General features: G+C 40.1%; 1 protein-coding gene across 6 annotated transcripts in view; it reads left to right on the top strand.

The window, feature by feature from the left end:
* Positions 1-23,879, top strand: part of UBE3A (ubiquitin protein ligase E3A) — a 93,567-nt gene that overhangs the window by 16,737 nt on the left and 52,951 nt on the right. For 2 of the 6 annotated variants that reach the window (XM_073353058.1, XM_073353018.1), the window contains exons 2-5: positions 6,416-6,483; positions 15,652-15,798; positions 16,447-16,561; positions 21,181-21,225. In XM_073353058.1, the coding sequence (XP_073209159.1) occupies positions 16,542-16,561; positions 21,181-21,225 (65 nt within the window). In that variant the 5' untranslated portion in view covers positions 6,416-6,483; positions 15,652-15,798; positions 16,447-16,541. Of the gene's footprint in view, positions 1-6,415; positions 6,484-15,651; positions 15,799-16,446; positions 16,562-17,058; positions 17,125-21,180; positions 21,226-23,879 lie in introns of those variants that run through there. The other 4 variants (XM_073353069.1, XM_073353037.1, XM_073353027.1 and 1 more) reach the window with 4 other exon arrangements.

Raw genomic sequence — 23,879 nt, 5'->3', positions numbered from 1 at the left:
ATTGTGGTTTCTCATCTAGATGCTTACCTATAATCTCAGTGGGAATATCTGATTTGAGATTGGGTGTCAGTGAAACCGCAACCACTAAACAAAAATCTTGATTTGTCCATTCATTTATTTTAGCTTCTCTTTCCCAGTTTGGAAGCCAGCTCTTGTTACAGGTCCCATGGATGGAACAATGGCTCAGATTTGTTCAGGAAAAAGTGAAGTAGTCTCATTTACCACTTCTTCGCTGTCACCATTTTGATTGCCCCCCTCAGTGGGTCTCCACCTGACATGATGGCTTCTAGTGACAGGGACCATTGGATTAGGGAAATGGTTCTCAACCTATTTACCATTGTGGGCCGCATCCAGTACTACCTGTATGGCCCCAAGGATGTCACATGGGCCACAGCTGTGTGCTGATTGGCGAGGCTGAGAACCACTGAATTAGGCAAAGAGTCTTGTGGCATCTTTTAGACTAAAAGACGTATTGGAGCATGAGCTTTCCGACAAAGTGGGTATTCACCCATGAAAGCTCATGCTCCAATATGTCTGTTAGTCTATAAGGTGCCACAAGACTCTTAGTCTGGATCTGTAAAAGTGGCAAACACAGCTACCCCTCTGAAGCTTGACTGAATTAGGGTGACAATCTCTCTGATCTGGAACATCATGCCATAAATCACATTCATAATCATAATATGAGGGATATAAATCTCCCTCATTGTCATTCCTCTGAGGAGAAGGAGGATGAGGACTCTGTTGCATGGGAACCTATAATGGAAGCCATCTTACCCCTACTTGCAACTGCATTTGTAATTCAGCAAAGGTTTGATTGCAGTGACCATGGGAGGCTGCCTGTTTCCATCCCTGGTTCTCCTGCAGTAAAACTCAAAGGACAGATGAAATGTTTTTAATTCTTTCTCTAATTCCCCTACTTTTTGCCCAAGTTGTTGGCATTTCTTGGACAGTGTCACATTTTCATTAATGATTGTTCCCATTGTCACTGAGGAGCTCAAAATGGAGGCTTGAGCAGCCTGCAGATTGCTCTAATGCTGAAGAGCATGCTGATGTCCCACCCATTGGACTTGTAAATCCTTCAAGGCTTTCTGGACCTGACTCAGCCTTTCATGGAATTAGGTGCTCACCTTCCAGCATCTTTGAATGAGGGTGTTTTTCCTAATGACACTTTTAGGCTTAGTTGCCTAAAATAAATTTTTTAGTCTCTAAGGTGCCACAAGTACTCCTTTTCTTTTTGCGGATACAGACTAACACGGCTGCTACTCTGAAAAATATCTCTTGTATATTCCAGGCAGGAGTGCGTCTGTAGCATGTAGCCAGCATGATCAACAGGCCAATTGCACTCAGCTATGGACAGCTACTAGATATGCTCGCCAAGCCAGGCAGTCAGTGTAGACGTACACAACTCGGTCAGTGTGAGCTGCCTTGCATCGACCTAACTCTGTAGAGTAGACCAGGCCTGAGTACACTTCACAGACCTGAAGAAGAGCTCCGTGTAAGCTCAAAGGCTTGTCTTTCTCTCCAACAGAAGTTGCTCCAATAAAAGATATTACTTCACACACCTAGTCTCTGTTTTCTTCTCAGTTATTTGGACCAGTTCCAAACAGCAATTTTTTTGGCAATGTCCATTATCATAGCCTGTACGACATCATTTTGTTTCTTATTATAGTAAAGATGTGTGTCAGAGGAGTGCTGGTAAAAAAACTAATCTTTGGGTTTTTGTTCCAGTCACATGACATGGGTCAGGGTTATGTAAGTCTAGACCCCTGTCACTTGCCAGGGGTTTGTGTCCGCTGAATTCAGGGCTTAGCTTACCTCACCACCACCCCTCCCCGTCTCCCCCCTTACTTGGACATTTTTAAAATAGAATGGAACAGGTAACCAAACCTAAAAGTGCCAGTTAGTAAAACACAGATAGAGTGTCTTAAGCTGGCGGTCATGTGGATGTCATGAACTACTTTGACAGGATTATTCTGCTTCTTATTGGACAATAACTATGAACTCTGAATCTCAGATGTTTCCTGATCATGTAGCTACACCTCTACCGCAATATAACGTGACCCAATACAGCACGGGTTCACATACTACATGGTAAAGTAGGCCTCTTCTCCCCCCTCCCCCACTCCAGGTCTGGGAGGCAGGAGCTATGGGGGGGCACTTTTGGGGGCCCTGCAGGCCCAGAGTGGCCTGGGTGATTAGTGGGGGGCCGGGAGCAGCCCGCTCTGCTTCCCTCACCCTGGCTCCAGCTGTGTCGCTCGGCGGAGGGGCCTTGGGGGAAGCGATTTCCCCCCCCCCATCCCCCACCGGCAGTGGCGGGAAGCAGAGCAGCCTGGCCCCAGCCTGCTCCACTCTGCCAACTCCCAGCCACGGCACTCCGCTTCCCGCCCCCGGTGAGTGTGGGGGGCGTCCTTTTCCCAACCTCCCCCAACTCACCGGTGGTGGGAAGCGGAGCGCCGGGACGGGGAGCTGGTGGAGTGGAGCGGGCTGGGGCCACGTTGCTCCGCCTCCCGCCACTGCCGGTGAGTGCTTGTCAGGGCAAGGCATTGAGGGGACAGGGAGCAGGGGGGTTGGGTAGGGGGTGGGGTCCTGGCGGTGATTAGGGATGGGGGGTCTCTGAAGGGGGCGGTCAGGGGACAAGGAGCGGGGGGGCCAAAGCAAGTTCGATATAACACAGTTTCACATATAATGCTGTAAGATTTTTTGGCTCCCGCGGACCGCATTATATCGGGGGTAGAGGTGTACTTCTCAAAGATCTTCTACAGTGGCCTGTTCAGCTGCTGAGACAGATTCCATCTGCTGTTGGTGGTGGTGAATGTTGGAAGACAATGGGTCAGGGACAGCGAGTCAGGACACCTGGGTTCTGTTCCAGGCTCTGCCACAGTCTGTGTGACCTTAGGAAAATTGTCTTTGTCCCCACTTCTCCTGCTTTGTCTTTTCTTTTTAGATTGTAAATTCCGAGGGGCAGGAACTTTCTGTTTTGTACAATGCCTAACATGGTAGGGTCTCAGTCATAACTGGGCTATCTAGGAGTTACCCTCTTGTTACCCTCTTACTTTTAATTATGATCATAAATGTTCAGTGACTGGGTGAATTTACGGTACTTCTCTTAGTACATTGTTAGAATTCTGGATGTTCTCAGACAGAGAGGTATTCTCTTCCTTCGTTTCATTATGTATGTTAACTTGATATGCATGGTATGGCTTTGCAGATTGCTGTTTATCTTTTCAGGTTGCCAGCCACTTTGTTAGATACCTGATATTCCTGTTTTGGTCACAGTAGTGTTTAAATTCTTTAATGACTGATTTAGTAGCTTGTAATCCTCTTCGTGCTACTGCTGAAATGTCTCTGGACCTGCCACTTTTAGTGTGTGGAGAACTTTGCTTGTTTCGGATTCTCTGCAGTATCCTCTGCTTCCAGGAAAATTGTAAACATTGCAATCACCTCCATTTATTCCTTTCCAGATTGAGCAATTCATGTGCTTTCATATGATGCATTTTTTTAAATTCATATTCTAACATAAAATAATAATGTGGCACACTGTTGCTTGTAATTTTAATTTCCTAGTCCCAGTCGCATGCCATGGGTGTCAGAGTAGTTGTCGGAAGTGTTCAGTAAAGTAGTAGCTTTGTTTCATGTGCCACACAAGCTACATGGTTGAATAAAGTTTTAAGACAAATTTTCATGTGGTTTGCATAGCTTAGAGGTCACAGTTCCACTTGTGAGTAACTAATCTTTTACTGGAATAGATGTGATGGCACCTAAGAATACAGAGTATATATATTACCAGAGAGAAATCATCTTTATTAAGTGAATCTGTGTGCTAACAATATTAAAGATTATGAAATAATTGCAGGTACTTATTGTTGCTTTTGCCGGGAACAGATCAGGAATGCTCTTCATAACTCCTCAGAACTTCTGTTAAGTTAGTAAGTAATCTAGCTAGAAATGCGTTAGATTTCCTTTTGTTAAATGGCTGGTAAAATAGGTTGTGCTGAATGGAATGTATATTCCTGTTTTTGTGTCTTTTTGTAATTTAAGGTTTTGCCTAGAGGGATTCTCTATGTTTTGAATCTGATTACCCTGTAAGGTATTTACCATCCTGATTTTACAGAGCTGATTCTTTTTCTTTAATTAAAATTCTTCTTTGAAGATCCTGATTGCTTTTTCATTGTTCTTAAGATCCAAGGTTTGGGTCTGTGTTCACCTATGCAAATTGGTGAGGATTTCTGTCAAGCCTTCCCCAGGAAAGGGGGTGTAAGGCTTGGGGGGATATTTTGTGGGGAAGACATCTCCAAGTGGGCTCTTTCCCTGGTCTTTGTTTAACACGCTTGGTGGTGGCAGCATGGGGTTCAAGGACAAGGCAAATTTTGTACCTTGAAGTTTTAACCTAAGCTGGTAAGAATAAGCTTTAGGGGGTCTTTCATGCAGGTCCCCACATCTGTACCCTAGAGTTCAGAATGGGGAAGGGAAAAAATGGAAAAAAAATCTGGTCTTGAAAAATTTGGCATGCAGTGTGAGACTAAGGATATGTCTACACTAGTACTTTTGGCAATATAATCTATGTTGCTCAGGGGTGTGGGGGGGAAAAACCCTCTGACAGAAGCGCTGATGTGGACAACGCTATGTTAACAGGAGACTCTCTCCTGCCAACGTAGCTACCACCACTTCTTGAGAGTGGTTTAATTATGTTGATGGGAGAGGTCTCCCATCTGTATAGAGTGGTTTACACAAGCGATCTTACAACTGCATCGGTGCAGCTGTGCCACTGTAAGTTCGTTAGTGTAAACATAGCCTAGATAAATGCGGTCTACTTAGTGACAATTTACCAAGGAATGTGATGGATTTTCCATCCCTTGGCATCTTTAAATCAAGATTGGATGTTTTTCTGAATGATTTGCTCTAGCTGCACCAGAAGTTGTGTACTTGAGGCAGGAATTACAGATGACGTTCTATGCCCTGTGTTGAAGGTTGGACTAGATGATCCTAATGGTTCCTTTTATTATTTCATTTCAAAGTACCCGAAGATGGTATTCTGTACTAAATTAATGATCTGACCATTTTTATCTATTGAACCACAGTAACACAGCTTTAAAAGACTCAGCATTAACTCTGAGTACCATATATACTCAATCATAAGCCTGTTCATTTATAAGCCTACCCCCACAAGATGGATAAGTACAAATTAAAAATTTTTATGACCCATTCATAAGACGACCCTATAATTCAGGGGTCAGCAAATTTTGGCTCCCGGGCCGTAAGGATGAGCCGTTGGCGAGCCGAGATGGTTTGTTTACCTCGAGCATCCGCAGGCACAGAGGTAAACCTAAGTAAACAAAGTGTCCTGGCATGCTAGCTGCTTACCCTGAAGGGCCAGGACAGCAACTGGTGGGGACATATTTTGCGGGGGAGAAGCTGGGGATCAGGGGAGTAACCCCTGTGACCACCCCCCACGTGACCCCACACTCTCCCCATCCCATCCCTTCCCACCTTATCTGGGGAGGGCCGGGCGGCGCAGCAGCAGCCTACTCCGGCAGGCCGGGCCAGGCAGCACAGCTGCTTCGGAGGCTCGGGGGAGAGCAGCGTGGCCAGAAGCGAAGCGACTCTGGCCCCGCTTCTTCCCTTCTGGCTTTGCTGCCTCTCCTTGCTCCCTCTGTTGGGGGGAGGGACTGTGTCCCACCTCTCCCTCTCTATACCTGTTCATAAGCCGACCCCCTTCTCTGATGCTTCCCTTTTTTACTAAAAAAAAATTCGGCTTTTGAACAAGTATATATGATACATTTTTTTTTGTCACCTATTCCCTCAAAAGTAAATTTCTAAATGAGTAGTTTAATTGCCACAAAAATAAAATAGAATAAAATAAGGTAGTATGCTAAGGCAGATTTTGTTGTCAGTTTTATGCTTGATTCTACTGATAGTTACAACTCCATAAAAAGGAATTCATTATAACATTCAAAGATTAAATGTTCAGCAAAAACACCAAAAAAATGTGATTTTTTTCTTCTTTTCTGCTGCTTTATGATGTGTAACGGCAGCCTTAAATTTTTTTTGCAGTTATACATCTCAGTCTCTCCAAAGGCTTTCCCAAGATCCTACATCAAAGAGAGGGAAATGGATATTTATATTAGATTATGTGGGTCTCTTGGGAAAGTCTTTTTACATCCTCAAGGAGAACAGAAAAAGGCATTTTTTTGTTTTGATTTTTCACAGTTTTCCTTAATGCTGCATATGTGTTTGTAAACATTGTATCTTGTTTGTGAATTACACTCTGTTTGTTTTTGTGCACATAACATGTTTTTTGTTTGAGAACGTTCATCCAGTAAATGACACTAGTTTTTCGAGGCTGCTTTGTTTTGTTCCACGTTGGTTGAACTTGTTCGTCAGTGCAAAAACTGAAATGTGATGTTTTGTATTGTAGGTTCAGAAACAGTGGAAATCCATTTCATAATTTGCAAGGACAAACTTCTGAAGCTGTGGAAAAATATGGTATGTCTACTGTATTTTCATGTGTTGTACGTGCAACTTGTTGCCAACTGTCTCTTTAACAAAACTTGCCTATAAAAATGAGAATGATAACAAAAACTCCATTCAGGGGAAGTACTGAGACATATTCTTTTATTTTCAAACATTTAAGTTGTAATATCTCTTCCCTTATGATACGCAGTTCTGACAGTTGGCAGTCACTTGACGTTCAGGGATTCAGTAAATGAAGCACAAAATGATGTAGCCTGGATGAGCCCCCTTTAAAGTTGTTTCACAAACCTAACGTACTACTGTTACTATATATTTGTACTTACGTGGATTGAATCAGAATTGAGACCACTTTTAATTTTGATCTAACTGCTGAACACATTTGCAAAATTTCTAGAAGTTTGAAACTTCAGTTGCTAATTTCAAAGTACAAACTAAGAGGTAGGACAGCATTCAGTGCAAAAGCTGATATTAACATAGCTTTCAGTTTAGAAATTGAAATATCAGAAAATGCAGAAATTAAGGTTCTAATAGTAATGTTAAAGTGGTTGTAGTGCACACTGTCTCTCTTTTGTTGATACTTTTAACAGTGTGAGCTAGAACTGAAAATATTACACATGTGCAGTGTAGCAAAATTAATGTTTTAATTTTTAAACTTTTAAAATATCTTGCAACCTTTAAACTTTATGGAGTAAAAATATGGGTAAGAGAAGAAAAACCCTAGTGTTCAAAACAGTTGCATAACTAGCTAGGTTTTCAAGTGTCCTTTTGTGGAGATACAAAAAAATATAGCTGCAGAATTCTAAAATTTCCGAGCGTAGTGACCAGTAATTGACTGAAAACCTTTTAGAACTGCACATGCCCAAAGTGATGTTTTTAATCATTGTTACATTTTTTTCTAGTTTACTGAGTGACTGTCCATTAATAAAGACTAACGTTATGGAATTGGAATGCTTAAGTTTTAAACTTCAGCCACTTTTGAATAGTATACAGAATGTTTTTTGGAACAGTTTAAATGTGGGAAGAGGTGGTGTTCCTAATTAAAGAACTGCTGAACGCATCGGGGGGAGTTTTTTTGTTTTTTAAAAAGCAACCCCCCCCAAAAAGTTTGTTGTGCTAAAGTATTGGCCCAGAAGGAAAGAGGTTTTTAAAGAGTTACGAACAACGTAAAACTGTTGGGGGGGTGAGCTTTATAATGAAAATTGAGTTACAACCTTAGCTATAGATTTTGCTTTCGTGACGGATGTAACTCTTTGCAAGAGCTGTGATGTTTCCTTTTCATAATACAGTTGTTCTTGGGAGACTTTAGAAATTGGTCCTCTGCTCTGTCAAGCAGGTAGCAGCTAGTGACTGCTCAGTCATTTTTGTGCCCACAGCACCTCTGAGACCACCCACCTGCTTCTTGTTCTCCAAAAAATTGCTCCTCAGTTGCAAAAAATTTTGTGGATGGTAACAGCTCCTGTTGAAATCTAGGCCACTACTTTTATGCTGACTTTTCTCCTACTGGCCACTCTGCTCTGAATGATGTAACTATTTGTCATGGTTGGGTTTTTTTAACATAGTCCCTGAATGTGTACTAGACAAATTAGGCACTTTATAAAATAAGGGCACATTCCTTACCCCATTTTAGAACTTGCAATCTAATTTTAGGTGTGGGGAACACCAAGAAGGATGATGATTACAGGAACATAATCAAATGGTTATTCCATTTTAGTATCTGCCCATCTTAGTAGTTCCAGTAAGTGACGGCGGGGAGGGTGTGAGAGAGAGAGCAAGCACAATCACATCCTGTAGGTAATATGGGGGAAGTTTTTGTTTTTTTGTTTTTTTGTTAAGAGCTGTCAGGGGATGGTGAGGATTGGTGAACAGACACTGGGAAGGTAATCTGCATAAGAAGCAACAAGAAAGAAGATAGGAGTGTGAGAAGGAAACTAAGAGGGGATCACAGGTGGAGAAGAGGCTTGATGGAACAAAAGGTCAAACGTGAAGGCTGAAGTGGAACTGTGTACTATCTTTGTTGCAAGGACAGGAACTTTAAATTTGATACATAGGGCAAGAGGGAGCCATTAGAAGAATTTAAAAGGGGGTGATGTGGTCTAACAGCTGATATGGAAGGTAGTTTCAGCAGCAGCTGTGGGTATCAAAGACTGGAAGGAATTTACAGTGGTGGAGGTGATTGAGATGTAAACAAGTTATTTTGCCATTGCAAAAGACGAAAAGGAATGGATTCTTTTTTATGATGGGGAGAAAGATGGAGCAAGATTTGGTTATGACCCAAGTGAGAGATGGAGTTCAAATGACTTCCAGATTTTATCACTTTATGATGGAGACTCATGTTGACAGTAATGAACAGAGGTAGTGGACAGTGTATAGGAGGAAAAATAAATGGCTTTTGTTCATGCTGAACCTAAGGTAAGAGCAACCTATCCAAAAGAAAACCTAGGAAAGAGTCTGAAATGCAAGGCTGGACATACCTCATGTAGAGAAATAAATGAGTCCTAAGGCTAGAGATAGCAGATGCAGGCAAAAGAGCATAAGAATGGCCACCCGGGGTCAGACCAGTGGTTCATCTAGCCCAGTGTCCTGTCTTTTGACAGAGGCCAGAGCCAGATTCTTCAGAGGGAATGAACAGAACATGGCAGTTATCTGTCCCTTATTGACCAAGCCTAGCTTCTGGCAGTCAGAGGTTTAGGGGGACACAGAGCATGTGATTGCATCCCTGATCATCTTGGCTAATAGCCGCTGATGGACCTATCCTCCATGAACTTATCTAATTCTTTCTTGAACCCAGTTATAATTTTGACCTTCACAACATCTCCTGGCAATGAGTTCCACAGGTGGACTGTATATTAGCTACCTTCCAATCATCTGGTATAGAGGCTGATTTAAGCAATAGAAAACGTACCATAGTTAGTAGTTCTGCAGTTTCATATTTGAGTTCTTGCAGAACTCTTGGTTGAAACCATATGGTCCTGGTGACTTCTTATTGTTTAATTTATAAGTTTGTTCCAAAACCTCCTCTACTGACACCTAAATCTGAGAGAGTTCCTCAGATTTGTCACCTAAAAAAGGTAGCTCAGGTGTAGGAATCTCCCTCATGTCCAGTGGAATGAAGACTGATGCAAAGAATTTATTTAGCTTTTCTGAAATGGCCTTGTTTTCCTTGAATGCTCCTTTAGCACCTCGATGGTCCAGTGGCCCCACTAATTAGCAGGTTTCCTGCTTCTAATGTACTTAATTTTTTTATTGACTTATTTATTGCTGTTCTTTTTTTAGTCTTTTGCTAGTTGCTCTTCAAATTCTTTTTTGGCCTGCCTAATTATATTTTTACACTTGACAAGCCAGATTTTCTGCTCCTTTCTATTTTCCTCACTAGCATTTGACTTCCAATTTTTAAAGGATGCCTTTTTACCTCTTACAGCTTCTTTTACTTTATCATTGTTGTTTGCCATAGTGGCACTTTTTTGATCCTCTTGCTATGTTTTTTTAATTTGGGTTATACGTTTAGTTTGAGCCTCTATTATGGTGTTTTTAAATAGTTTCCTTGCATTTTGCAGGCATGTCGCTCTTGCGACTGTAACTTATAATTTCCATTTAACTAGCTTCCTCATTTTTGTGTGGTTCCTCTTTCTGAAGTTAAATACCACTGGAGTGAGCTTCTTTAGCATTTTCCCTCCCACAAGGATGTTAAATTTAATTACGTTATGGTCACTATTAATGAGCAGTTCAACTATATTGACCTCATCCTGTCCATCACTGAATTTTGTAGAAGTACCATCTCTCTAGCTTTACTCCGTCCTTTGGTGGTTTCTCTTTCTCCACACTCCTCTTTGCTGGAACACATTCACAGGGCTCTATGATTGCTTCTCTCTTGTTCCTCTACGCTATCCCTTTTGCTTTTAGGATCCCTTGTCAAAGGACCGTGGCTATCTCATGGAAAACGAGTTTAAAAAGCCAGCTCCTGAGCAACCAGAGGGAGCTACCGAACAGGAGAAGCAAACAGGAGTTTTGTGGTGGTGTGTGAGAGCCAGATACGCCTTACTCTAAACTTCGGCAAATAACACCCCTCCTCTCCCCCAGAAAAGAACAAACAAACAAAAACCTCTACAAGAGTAAAAATAATGCATGCTGAAGTCCAGTGGCAGAACAGGGCTATCAAGTTTATTGCACTGAATGCACCACATACGATTAGCTTCTTTGTAGGCATAAGGCATGCGTGTGCAGTTGTTGCAAGCAACTCATGGCCCTCAGAGACTAATATGGGCTCTTGAGATTGCAATAGCTGAACTGGAGGAGTGAAGGGAGACAGAAGTACACAGATGAAACTTTCAGGGACACAGTAGCGCGATGTCACCGCCGGTCCATCAGCCTCTGTGTTGTCGAGGAGGATGAAAGACTCAAAGGAGAATATCAAGCTGGAGGGGAGAAAAACAATTCCATAGTTGGGACCCTCCTTCCAGGTGGTATCCTCTCGCACTGAGGAGACCACTTCTTGGAAAGGGAACCCCAGTCACAAGGAAGAGCCAGGTAATAGTATTGGGGGATTTGATCAGTGGAAATATAGATAGTTGGGTTTGTGATGACAGATAGAACCACATAGTGAATTCCCTGCTGGGTGTAAAGGTTGCAGATCTCTCAAAACATGTAGATAGACTTATGTGCAGTGCTGGGGAAGAGCCAGTGGTCGTGGTAAACGTAGGTACCCATGACGTAAGGAAAGGTAGGATAGAGGTCCTTGAGGCCAAATTTAGGCTGCTAGGTAAAAGATTAAAGTCCGGAACCTCCCTGGTAGCATTTTCTGAAATGCTTCCAGTTCCATGTGCAGGGACAGTTAGGCAGAACAACAGAGTCTCAATGCGTGGATGAGATGGTCGTGTTAGGGGGAGGGATTTAGGTTTATTGGGAATGTTTTGAGAGGAGGAGGAGCCTATACAGGAAGGATGGGCTCCACCTAAACCAAAACAGAACCAGACTGCTGGCATGTAAAATTAAAAAGGTCATAAGGGTATTTTTAAACTAAGGGCATGGGGAAAGCAGACAGGTACGGAGGGACACATGGTTCAGATAGAGACATCCCTTAGGAGAGGATTTATTAAAGGGGATACTCTATATCCTAATGAAGAGGAGAGGATAGAAGTTGATAAAGTACAGATAGGAACTGAAGAGAAACGGTCAAACGAGTCCCATTTAATCACATCACATGAAGGCAGACAACTAAATATTGAAAAATTTTATATGTGCTTGTATACAAATGCAAGAAGTCTAAATACTAAGATGGGTGAACTTGAGCACCTGCTATTAAATGAGGATATTGATATAACTGACCTCACGAAAGTTGGTGGAACAATTATAACCAATGGGATAGGATAATACCAGAGTACAAAACACACAGGAATGAGAGTAAGTCCTACTGGAGTGGGAGTGGAACTATATGTGAAAAAAGGATAGTCAAATTTAGTAAAAAATCTTAAATGAATCAAACTACCACAGAATCTCTATGAATAGAAATTCCATACTTGAATAATAGAAGTATACCAGTAGGACTATGCTACTGATCACCTGACCAGGATGGTTTTGATTGATTGTGAAATGCTCAGAGAGATTAAAGAAGCTATAAAGACAGAAAATCCAATAATAATGGGGGATTTTGACTATTTCCATACTGATTGGGTACATGTCACCTCAGGATGGGATGCAGAGAGGAAATTTTTAGACACTATTAATGACTGATTCTTGCAGCAGCTAGTTCCTGGAACCCACAAAGGTAGAGGCAATTTCTGAGTCTTAAATGGGACTCTGTATCTGATCCATGAGGTGAATATAGCTGAATCGTTCAGTAATAGCAACTATAATGTAATTAAATTTAACAACCTTGTAGGGGAAAAAATATCAAAGAAACCCACAACAGTAGTAGTTAACTTTCAAAAGGGGTATTACATAAAAATGAGGAAGCTTGTTAAATGGAAATTCAAAGGAATAGTCACAAGAGTGACATGCCTACAAGCTGCATGGAAACTATTTAAAAACATCGTAATAGAGGTTCAAACTAAATGCACTCCCCCTCCCACCCCCACCTCCCCCAAAAAAAAGACAGTAAGAGGACCCAAAAATACTAACATGGCTAAACAGCAGAGTAAAAGAGGCAGTTACATCCAAAAAGGCATCCTTTAAAAACTGGAAGTCAAATCCTAGTGAGGAAAATAGAATGGAGCATAAACTCTGAGAGGTCAAGTGTAAAAGTACTTTTAAGACCAATTATGCTACAGTTTATCTAGTTAATTTCTTTCTCACTTGGGCCAGGCACTGTTCCAAGCAGCTTTACAAAAATCAGGTGGCTGTCTTCACTGCTCTCCAGAAGATTTTTTTGACAGTTCTCTGTTTAGGCAATTGGTTCATCTTGTCCATATTTTGACCCTGGCAGCAAACATACATAATTTCTTTCTCATGGGCCTCTACCATGTTTGGAGGCAATAGTAAAAATACTCCAGAAAGGAAAGTTTTTTCTAACAGATAGAATGGTCAAACTGTCATTTCTAATTAGGGTTTTAAAGAAGCAAATTTCACCAACAAGAAAGTCTCACAACCTGTAGTTTGTCAGCCCTTATTCCTTAGGCCCAGTCCTGACTGAGACCACTTTACATCATCTTCTAGTAGGTAAAGCTGTATGGAGAATCCGGAAGCAAAACTCAGTCCCTTTTCTGGGGAAAGCCTTGGTGGCTGAACAAGCAATGCACAAAAGCAAGCACCATTCTCCAGGAGCTAGACACTAACGAGCTGCAGACATAAGCCTGACAGAATCCTCAGGGCACACATAGAGACCCTCTCAGAATAAACTCTTCAACTATAGAAGGTGAAGAGTGTGCACAGAAAAGTATTGGGGCTCATAGCTGTTCAGCTAGCACTATGATGAGTAGCTCAAGTATGTCCCTATAAACACATACTATTCAGAATTGAACCCATGTCAATGGTGACCTATATGTAGTACTATGGCAAAGCCATAGTCTTTTCAGGAATCTGTTCTCTTCAGATGAGCAGAATGAAATCTGCTGTGTAACACACACTTCCATCTGCTGGGCACCAAAATACTTGGCCAAAATAGTTGAAGGGAGGGGCCTCTAAATCCATAAATCTTCATCAGGGTAACTGAGGAGAGGAGCTCACAGTGTGCATTTATCATCCCCAAGAATGTTTTTTTGGCATCCTGTCCACCTCACCACTTTAAAAGGAAGGAAAAAAGCCCAATTATTGTGAAAATGGTGAGTGGTGTTAGACCATCTGAATATTGCAGGGGAAAAACCTCCCCTTTCCTTTACTTTCCTTTGACCCCAATCAGATAGCTTTTTCAATTAAGTAAGAAGTCCATTCCTGTTCCAGATGCCTCAAATTTGTAGCATGGCTCATGTCACACAGTTTATCCAAAATAACGATATTGGGTGTAGCCAAATTAGGTTCCATTCTTCTCTATCTATAGGCACTCCAATTAGGCTTAAGAGAAGGGGCTAGAATTCAGTTATTCATGGATTTATTTTTCATTTCTAAATGCATCCTTACAAACCTGCTTCACTGCACCCATGCAAAACTGAATAAAAACATGCAATTCCTGCTGCTTTCCCAAGAAGGAAAAAGGAAATTACATTGCTTCCAATTAGGGCTCCTTTTCTTCTCTAAAACAAATTGAGAAGATAGAAAATGGCACAAGACCGGTCTAAAGGTCATCATGCCCTAAAGGAATACTATAAACTTTTCATCCTGTTTTGCATCACCATCGCTTGCTTGGATCACAGATATTTCATTCCATGGACCACTAATGATCCATGGACAATAGTTTTAGAACCACTACCTTAAGGATTTATGTCTCTGCCATTGATGATCTTAGGGAAATGTGGCAGTCTATTTTGAGCTTTTGAACCTAGTGCCAGCTTCCTGGAAATGGTTATTTGCATTTAGATCCCCCTGTTTTCTACCATTAGGTCCCCAGTTACCTTGAGCCTTAATTTGATTTTGATAAGGTTACTTTTTAACATTCCTTCCTCACTCAGATGCTTTCAGAGGTGTTGCAGCCAGTAATCTAGATTGTTTTAGATTTCTCCTCTTTGTGGCCATTAGGTTTGCCAGAAGAAGAGGGATAATAACCCTTTCTGCAGTTCCAGAATAGATTTTTTTTTTTCATATTTCCAGTCACCTTTCCTATTTCCCTTTCATTCAACCCTCAATGTACAAAGGAAATGTCATTTCACTATTTTGATATTGGTATTAGTAATATTTGCACTTTGCCCTTCTCATCTGTTGATCTCAAACTGCATTACAAAGGTAGTAAGTATCATTACTGCGTTTTACAGGTGGAGAATTTGAAGCCCAATAGTGAAATGACTTGTCCTAGTGAGTCAGTGGCAGAGCTGGGAAACTTCAAAAAGTTTGAATCCTTTAAGGATCATAATGAGCTGTGGTATACTTCAGCGAAGAGAATTAGTGACTGTTGCTAATACTTGTCAACATTAGATCCCTTCTGCAAGGGTTCTTGTGACCTGTTCAGCTGAAAGTAGGGGGCTTCGCTGGGTGACATGTATCAAGCCTTCAATGCACTCCCTGATTATTCACCAAATAATTGTGTGATTTGGCCATTAGCAGATGTGGTAGTCAGCTGCAGAATGCTGGAGCCTTTTTTTTACCTCAGTAGGCCATGTACCTTTGTTCATATGTGTGTGTGAAGATAATGCTAGTTAGAGCCTTAAGGTCTGTATCGGTCAGAGAGAGAGCTCACTGAAGGAAACTTCCTAGCTATTGCACAGTCCTGGACTTGTGTCCACTGACTGTTAACTGATCACTATTTTTAGAAGAAACTAAAATCAATTTTTTTTTCACTCACTAAGTGTATAAGTAGCATATACACATGTTTAAACAAAAGGCAGTGCTTGTCTTGAATTAATCCTTCTGCACTAAGAGATCAACTTAGATAAATTTCTGCTTTTTAATTGCTTTTTGTGAGCTGACTCCATCACAGGATATAGGATCCACATTTTTTTCTATACTATACTCCCATCCAGTCCTGCTAGGAGTGTGGGAGTGGGATGGAGGAGGAGAGAATGGGGTGATTTTAAGTGTTGAGGATTGTTTTTTTAACCATTAATTTTAGTTTAGGACAGATAATAGAAATAGGTAAGAGACTAACTGGTTCCTTTTCAGACATGGAAGTAATCAGCTGGGGTGGTCCAAGGGCGCTTTGGGCACGAGTATTGCTGAGTTATCATTGGCTGCCACCTGCCTGACAGAGTAGAGGACCAACCCTACAATTTATGCCACTGGAGACACATCACAGGAAAAAATTGACAGGTAAAATAATTGTTTTTTAAATGTAAGGAGAAGACTACACAATCTGTACTATAAATGGGGCTGACACTCTAACGAGATGTCCAAACACTGTAAAGTTTATTGCTCCTGTCAAATATCCGACCAGTTTCATGCATGGACTTCGATCATTCTGCTTATTTTTAGATGAAACACATAGCAAAAAATAAGCTATATGGAAGTTCCTGGAAACCCAACAATCTTTCTGGAAACAAATTAAAATTGAGTTATATTAAGGAAACATAGTATCAAATATAGTATTATACTGAGAACTGAACTGTAATTCATGTTTATGTAATGTTTCCAAATCTTTGAATGTTCCTTATATTGAAATGAAGTATCTTCCATTGGTCAGTGAGGTTTGTGTGTGTGTTTTTACTGAGCTAAAAAACTTCAGGGTTAGTATTAAAGTTCATTTATATGGACCAGTACCATCTGTTATAGTGAATTAAAGTAGAAATCATAGCTGGTCTTGAATGGCCCTATAATTCTTTTTGGCAGCATAGCATTAAGTTTATCAGCTAAAACTATTTTTTAGCATCTGTAATTATTTTATCTTTGTGTTATGTTTATTCAGTGTACTGGCTGGAAATGTTAACTTTTAAGGACTTTTAACTGTTTTTATTTATTTAGAGTTGTTAAGCCTAGGCTTAGTCCAACTTAATGACTGGTGTGACAACCTGTTTTTAATCAGTGACTCAAAACTGTGATCACCCCGATGTCACCGAATGGCCACAACTTGTAAAAGGTAAACATAAAAAGATTTAATGGTATTTTTGTGAATTAACTAAATATTATCATTAGTGTAATACTTAATTTAAAGAATAGTTGATTCATATGACTTGAAGGTAATTGTATAAATGGAATACAAGTAGCCTTTGAAAGGACAGTGTGATGGTTAGTCGAGACCTAACATTTGACCTATACTTTTTCTTGTGTTAATATGAAAGTCCATGTAATTCTCCCCTATGCTGCCTGAAATGTCAGCATCCTAGGACTCATGTTTACCCTTCAACAGCAAACCACTGTATGCCAAAGATCTAAGAAAAGCATTGGTAAGAAGCAGATCACAATTTCAAGCCTCCAACTACTGTTATAACAGTATAAAAAATAATGAAAAATATCTTGCCAGCCTCTTATTAAAATATGCATTTAAGTAGTGAGTATTTGCTAAAAACATTAGTCCAGGAAACTTGATGATACTGAAATTCAGTAGACTTGCATACCTTTACTTTTCTCTCCTAGGGAGTTACAGTGGAGGTAAAAGGAGTGGCTTGCAGAATGGAGAAGTTGCTCCCAGTGTTGTTGGAAGTGAGCCATCATTTGAATTTGCTAGCTCATGCTGCAGTATTCAGATTAGTTGGTGTCTTGTGATCACTGTTTCTGCAATCTAATACAAGACTGAAAGTTGTAAGAGCATTTGGGGTCTTGTTAAAACTGTTATTGTAAAGTAACTTAACTCTTCTGTTCAGATTTTTAAACAAATGGTGTTGAAAGAAAACATTTCAGCATGTTTAAGTATAATGTAATTGTCTTCAGTATTTTACATTTTTAGAAAAGTAGTACTATATTTTGTTAATTTTTTGATATTAATAAATAGCTGCTCATCAAATTCGTGAACTTCCAGTCCTGTAATGATTGAATTCCCACACTGTTTTAATTAGTGTTATAAGCTTCGCTTGAAGTTTTTTAAACTTGACATGATTCTTACATCTTTTATTTTTTAAAAACATGTCCTGTCCTTTTTAATCTCTGATGTTTAATGAGAAAAATAATAATTAACTAAATCATATTGTAAACAGTACCGCTGGAAACCTAGGAAAAAATACTTATAGGGATTTTGCACTTTGTATCTACCGAAACGATTCTGTGAGCTCTTGTGCTTATTCTGAAGTTGCTTGATTTTTCCATAACCATAAAGGTCTCTATTACTTTAAAAATAAATAAACTGGTCAGCCTGTAGGACAGCTTGGGGTTGGGTGCCTACTCTCTAGTGATGTCACCTTTTGGAAGACCAGATGGGATGAATATAGATTATAGGGATATACTGGATATACTCTACAGCAAATTGGTGCCAAAGACTGGTACCTGTTTCCTTTTATTTTATTTTTGTTGCTGTTGTTTTCCTGGTGTCTCTGCTTTCTTCTGTTTCCCTTCTCACTTTGAATGTGTTGCTGCATTATGTTGTTGGAAACTGCTGCTGCTGATCTTCAATTCCCCTAATACCAGCAACTATTTTTTGCCTTCCCATTAGTTTATGAAAATGTAGAAGTGAATGGAACTGGCTCACTATAGTGTAGTGTGTGTAATTTCAATTTAAGTCAGCTAGCACATGGATATTGACAGTTTAATATTGCAGCTTTTAAGGTGACATTCAGAAAAGATCTTGAGACTCTTTTCTAGACAGCTGCTGGAGGTTCGATGTTACAAAGGAAACTTGCTTGTTCATTGGGAGTAGGAGACTAGAAAGTTGTATTTGTCTCATTGCTGGGCAGAAGTCATTTTGCTAGTCTTCTTTTTAAATGAATAGAGGGAAATTGACCCCCATAGCAAGCAAAATTGAACAGTAGCAGACTTAAAATGTTAAAAATCAGCTGGTGATAACAAATGACTTAAAGGGAGAAGATATTGAGGTAGAGGAAAGTAAACGTGCACATTGTCCATTCTTTCCAATGGTTCTGAATATTAAAATTACAGCTTCAGCATAATTATAAATTTAGTTATATGGTTACCTGGTCAGAGTACATTTAGGACTGTGTATTAATATCAGTTTTTTAAAAAAGAAAAAAGCTCTGAAATTAAAGAGTTTCAGAATATTTCAGTATTTTTGCACCATCTATCACTGTATAGCACCCAAGTAATACAGTAAGTTTTTTAAAAATACAAAATACTTACTTAAGTTACTTTGAAACGTCTGCAATACAATTTGGGCAGGGACCATGTTTTCATTGTGAGTTCAGTGTCTAGCAGAGTGGGGCTTCCTAGGCACTACTGTGATACAAATAATAAGTAATAGGTTGATGGAAATAAGTGAAGTACAGAAATCCACCAAGATATACGGTAAAGTATAAATGAAATCTAATAAGAAAATAAGACTGCCAGGGAGTAAGGGCCTGCAGCTGAGAACAGTCCTTATACCGGAAACGGTCTCCAGGAGCAAGACAGCAAGAGAGTACCTTAGTTGAAATGATGGAGCATGAGTGAAGAAACTACCTCTCAGTTAGGCAGGCTACCAGAAATTGTCTGCTTCAAAGAGTCCACTTTCAGTTACATGTGGAATGACTATAGGTAGCCATATAATATAGCTATTAAAAGTATAGAGGTGTTATTCTGGTAAAGACTTAGAAATAACTAAGGCTCAAGCAACTATATTAAGATCCACTTCAGAGTGGAAAGGTCATACAGAGCATCTTAAGGTATGGCTACATTGCTATAAAAACCTGCAGCACTTAGTCTCAGAGCTGAGGTCAGCTGACTCAGGCTCACGAGGATCAGGCTGTGGGGCTATAAAATTGTATTAATGTAAAACATCCAACTTTTCTATTGGAAAAGATCAAACAATCTCTGCCCATTCCTCTTGATGCTGCAGTTCTCCCAGTCAGGTTCGCTTGTGTCTTGTTTGGACTGAGTTTTAGTCAGTGGCTTTCATGCAGGTTCTGATTTCAGTCAGATGCTAGGAGACGGACACTCCACAGATCTGGGTTTGACAAAAAGGAGGCAAAGTTAGTTATCATCTACACTGAATTAAGCTGCAATCCATTATGCCTTGTAATCCTCTCCACTGGCTTTTCCTTCATATTGAATATGAGGGGTAATGAGAATGATCCCTATGCTCTGTGTAAGAAAATTTAGGGGTGGAAGAGCAAGCTTTATCCCCAGAGGAGACATTAAAGCATAGTTAATAGTATCAAAAGTTGCTTACAGAATAAAAATCAATATGGAAACATTTGGTTTATCTTTAGCTATATGTGTACAATGCAAGTACATTAAACGCAGAATTAAAGCTATATAAAACAGTATTATAAAATTATTAAAATCATTTGTAAATACATTAAAAAAAAATTAGAGCAACTGGATGGGCTGACAGTTTTTTTTCCTTAAGTTTTCTGTAATGTGGCACATCATTGTGGTACATAAGGGCTGATACTTGTATTTGCAGTAGAGTGATTTGGCAGTACATATTTATTTCTTATATTTCATTTGCTTTATCATTTTTTATAGTTTTAGGTGAGCTTGCACACTATTCAAATATAAACTATTTTTGTAACTAAAAATTCACTTGTGTGTTTCATGTTAAAACTTTTCTTCAAAAAAAAAAATCTCAGTTACTCAGGAACATTGTAATGAGAATTAGCTAAGCATTTAGGACTAAATCATATGGCTGCTAGGCTATATAATGCAATCACAGAGTCATCTTCTCATCTGGAAAAGGCTGATTCTCACCCTCCCAGGAGCAGCTGTGAGAGTTGATAATTCTCATAGCTGACACAATGATTTTGGTACTGGAGAATGATTTTAGCTGAGGCAGTTTCTCCCTTACTCCCACTGGGGTGGAAGTGACCTGAATGGGCTGGGCTGGCTTCACTATAACTAAGAAGAGGGTGATGACATGTGGGGGGCATGCTGGGAATGTTCACCTTCCGAAACATCAATCTATTTAAGCTGGGAAGGAAGAGCAGAAAAATACATGTAACCCAGCCCCCCTGCCCCTCCCACACACACCGCCCCAGTCTCTCACCACCAACAGCTCTGCGGGATTACAGCAAGCCTAGGGCTGCAGCATTGTGGACACAGCATTGTGAGGGAGAGGTGACTAGAATCTATTCTCAGCTACTTCAGGTGTTGGGTGTTTCACACTTTGTTTCTGTTGAACTTTTCTGTCTCTCTCGCCACACAAGGCTCAACCATGTGCAAGATCAGTCCATTTGGCACAGAGCTGTTTTTGTGGTGATAAAGGAACTTCAGTGCAACTTACTAATACAGAACTTGCTGTGACGATTTGGCCCATAGTTGACTGTGAAACCTGGAAGGGAAAATGACCAACAAAAATCTCTTATACTTTCCTATCCTATGAGCTTTGAAAACATTGCCTTTCTCACTAGAGAATCGTTCCTGTCTTAATCTTATTCTCAGCCTTTGTCATTACATATTTACATAAGCCATGTTTTCCCCCAGAGTTTAACTAAACTAATAAAAATGAATAAGCAAGTCATATTTCATTTGCTTGTTTATACTGTTTAACAGTAATATAAACATTATAGACCTAGCAATATAGATAACATTTCCTTTTCTGATTTTCCTCTCCAGCATGTTTTAGTCTCTTAGAATAAAGAATGATTCTTAACATTTCTTTTCTGCATCTTGCAGATCACCAGGAGAACCTCACTCTGAAAACATTGAAACTAGCCGAATGTAAGTATAGTAAGCAATAATTAGATGGGTTTTGTGTATTATGTTTAACGCTCCTCTGAGCTAAATGCAACAGCAGCTTTTTGCAAAAATAAATAAACCTTTAAGTGTACATTTAAAACAAACAAGAAAATCATTTGGCTGTCTCCTTGCAAAACCTGTGCACTGTTGTTGTAGGTGAGTTGGGTCCCAGGATATTAGAGAGACAAAATGAGTGAGGTAATATCTTTACCTCTGTGTAGCTCAAAAGCTTGTCTCTCTCACCAGCAGAAGTTGGTCCAATAAAAAATACCTGTCCCACCTTGTCTCTACAAGACCTATGTCCAATTTAGTATTTTTCTCCAAAAGAGTAGTATTTGGTTCTTAGTCTAGAAATATAATTCTCACTGAAATAACATTTTTTTAGAAGTTTCATTTCGTACCAGCCAGCAGATGGTAGCATAATACAGTATCTGAAACTTACAACCCTGCATTTAGACCTAATGGCATGTCAAATTATACTCCTGAAGAAGAGCTCTATTGAGCTCAAAAGTTTCTCCTTCACCCAACAGGTGGTCCCATAAAAGGTGTTCTCTCACCCACTATGTTTCTCTAAATTATACTTAAGGCCCTACCAAATTCACAGCCATGAAAAACGTGTCACTGACTGTGAAATCTGGTCTTTTGGGTGTTTTTACCCTATACTATATAGATTTCACTGGAAGATACCAGTGTTCCTCAGATTGGAGGGCCTGACCCAAAAGGGAGTTGCACGGGGGTCACAAGGTTATTTTAAGGGGGGGAGGTTGCAATATTGCTACCCTTATTTCTGCACTGCCTTCAGAGTTGGGCAGCCGAAGAGAAGCGGCTGTTGGCCAGGGGCCAAGCTGTGAAGGCAGTAACCCACCAGCAGCAGCACAGAAGTAAGGGTGGCAATACCATAGCATGCCATCCTTCCTTCTGCACTGCTGCTGATGGTGACTCTGCCTTCAGAGCTGGGCTCCTGGCCAGCAGCTGCCGCTCAGCAACCACCCAGCTCTGAAGGCAGCAACAGTGCAGAAGTAACAATAGCAGTACCACAACCCCCCTCCCCGCCCATAACCTAGCTGCCCCTCCCCCACCAGCAACAGTGCAGAAATAACAGTAGCAGTACCACAACCCTCCTTCCTGCCAATAACCTTCCCCCTCTCCGCCCCCCCCCCCCCCCCCGCAACTCCTTTTGGGGTCAGGACCCCTACCGTTACAATGCTGTGAAATTTCAGATTTAAATAGCTGAAGTCATGAAATTTATGATTTTTTAAATCCTATAACCATGAAACTGACCAAAATGGACCATGAATTTGGTAGGGCCCTAATTATACTCCTAGAGTTTTAACATCTCATAGCACACATTTGAAAACAACTTGATTAGTCAGATACTTAGCAAAATAGAAAACATCAGGTTTTGTATATTGTTGGAAGTGGGTTGCAGAATAGAGAGAACGATCCTTGACCTGGTATGGAAACTTGTATAATGTAGTTTGTGCTTGTTTTCCATATTGATTATTGCAACTTGCAAGTTAGCTAATTTCCAAAGCAGCATTATAATTATAATTAGATGTGTTCCCTGTTTATAAGAGCTGAGTAGAATCCAGGGCTGCTGACTTTATTGGCCCTGATTATTTTCAGGTTAACTGGAAGCGTGCTCAAGTTATGCAGAAATGCTCATTCATACTTCAAAACGAAAAAGAGATTTGAAAAAAGGCTATAAAACTACTGAGAAGGAAATAAATTCTTTTGGACCTTCCTTTTCTACAGGTCAGCAAGGCACTTCTCAGCAAGGTTTCTTTAAATTCTCCTACAGTTGGGAAGAAAAACTCCAGAATACAAAAAGAAACACACAAATATTGTAGATATAAGAGCCTAACTGACATATGAAGAGAGATGGTCCAAAAGAAGTTAGAGGAAGGATGACTCAGTGTTAGGGCAATAGTCTAGGAGTTAGGTTTAAATTCAATTCCTTCTCTGCCACAGACTTCCTATGTCATGTTGGACAGTCCCTCTGCTTCATATTGTCAGGATAAATGCATTCAAGACTGCAAGATGCTCAGCTGCTGTAAAATACCTATCAAGCGTAGGAAGAGAAATGAGTCAAAACTGTTTTCCTTTCAACAGTTTGACAGCCCCATTTTTGTTTTTTTCTGTGATTTTTTTCCTTTTAGAATTTGGAGCTGAAAGGAATGAGAATCTGAGGGTGCCATGTTTGTTTTACACACAGACTGAAAGAATTTTGTTACATGAGTTAATGAGACAGTGATTGGAATCACTCTGATTATTCAGATCCCTGCACTTCGGCTAAAAATGATTGTTAGACACTCAGATTTTGAGGATCTGCATATTTTTGAGCAAAAGTATACAATGAATATGGATATTACACTTGCAGAAATGAAGAACCTGGAACTGCATAACTGAATAACCATATGGTTATTCATCACCGACTGCAGAATTTCTGCAGTCTGCCAGACAGTTGCTCTTAATACACAAAATGGTACATTTTGTTTTAGTTATGCAGTTCCTGGCACTCTGATTCTGGATGTCTGATCTGCATAATCATTGTACGGTTAGAACAATAACTACAGTGTTCAATCCATGTACTCCAGCTAGTAAAGTCTGTCAGCCAGTTAGAATGCAGAGATTGT

This window comes from Lepidochelys kempii, chromosome 1 (genome assembly GCF_965140265.1).
Source record: "Lepidochelys kempii isolate rLepKem1 chromosome 1, rLepKem1.hap2, whole genome shotgun sequence".
In the NCBI taxonomy this organism is placed as follows: domain Eukaryota; kingdom Metazoa; phylum Chordata; order Testudines; family Cheloniidae; genus Lepidochelys; species Lepidochelys kempii.
This window is presented reverse-complemented; position numbering and strand designations above follow the sequence as displayed.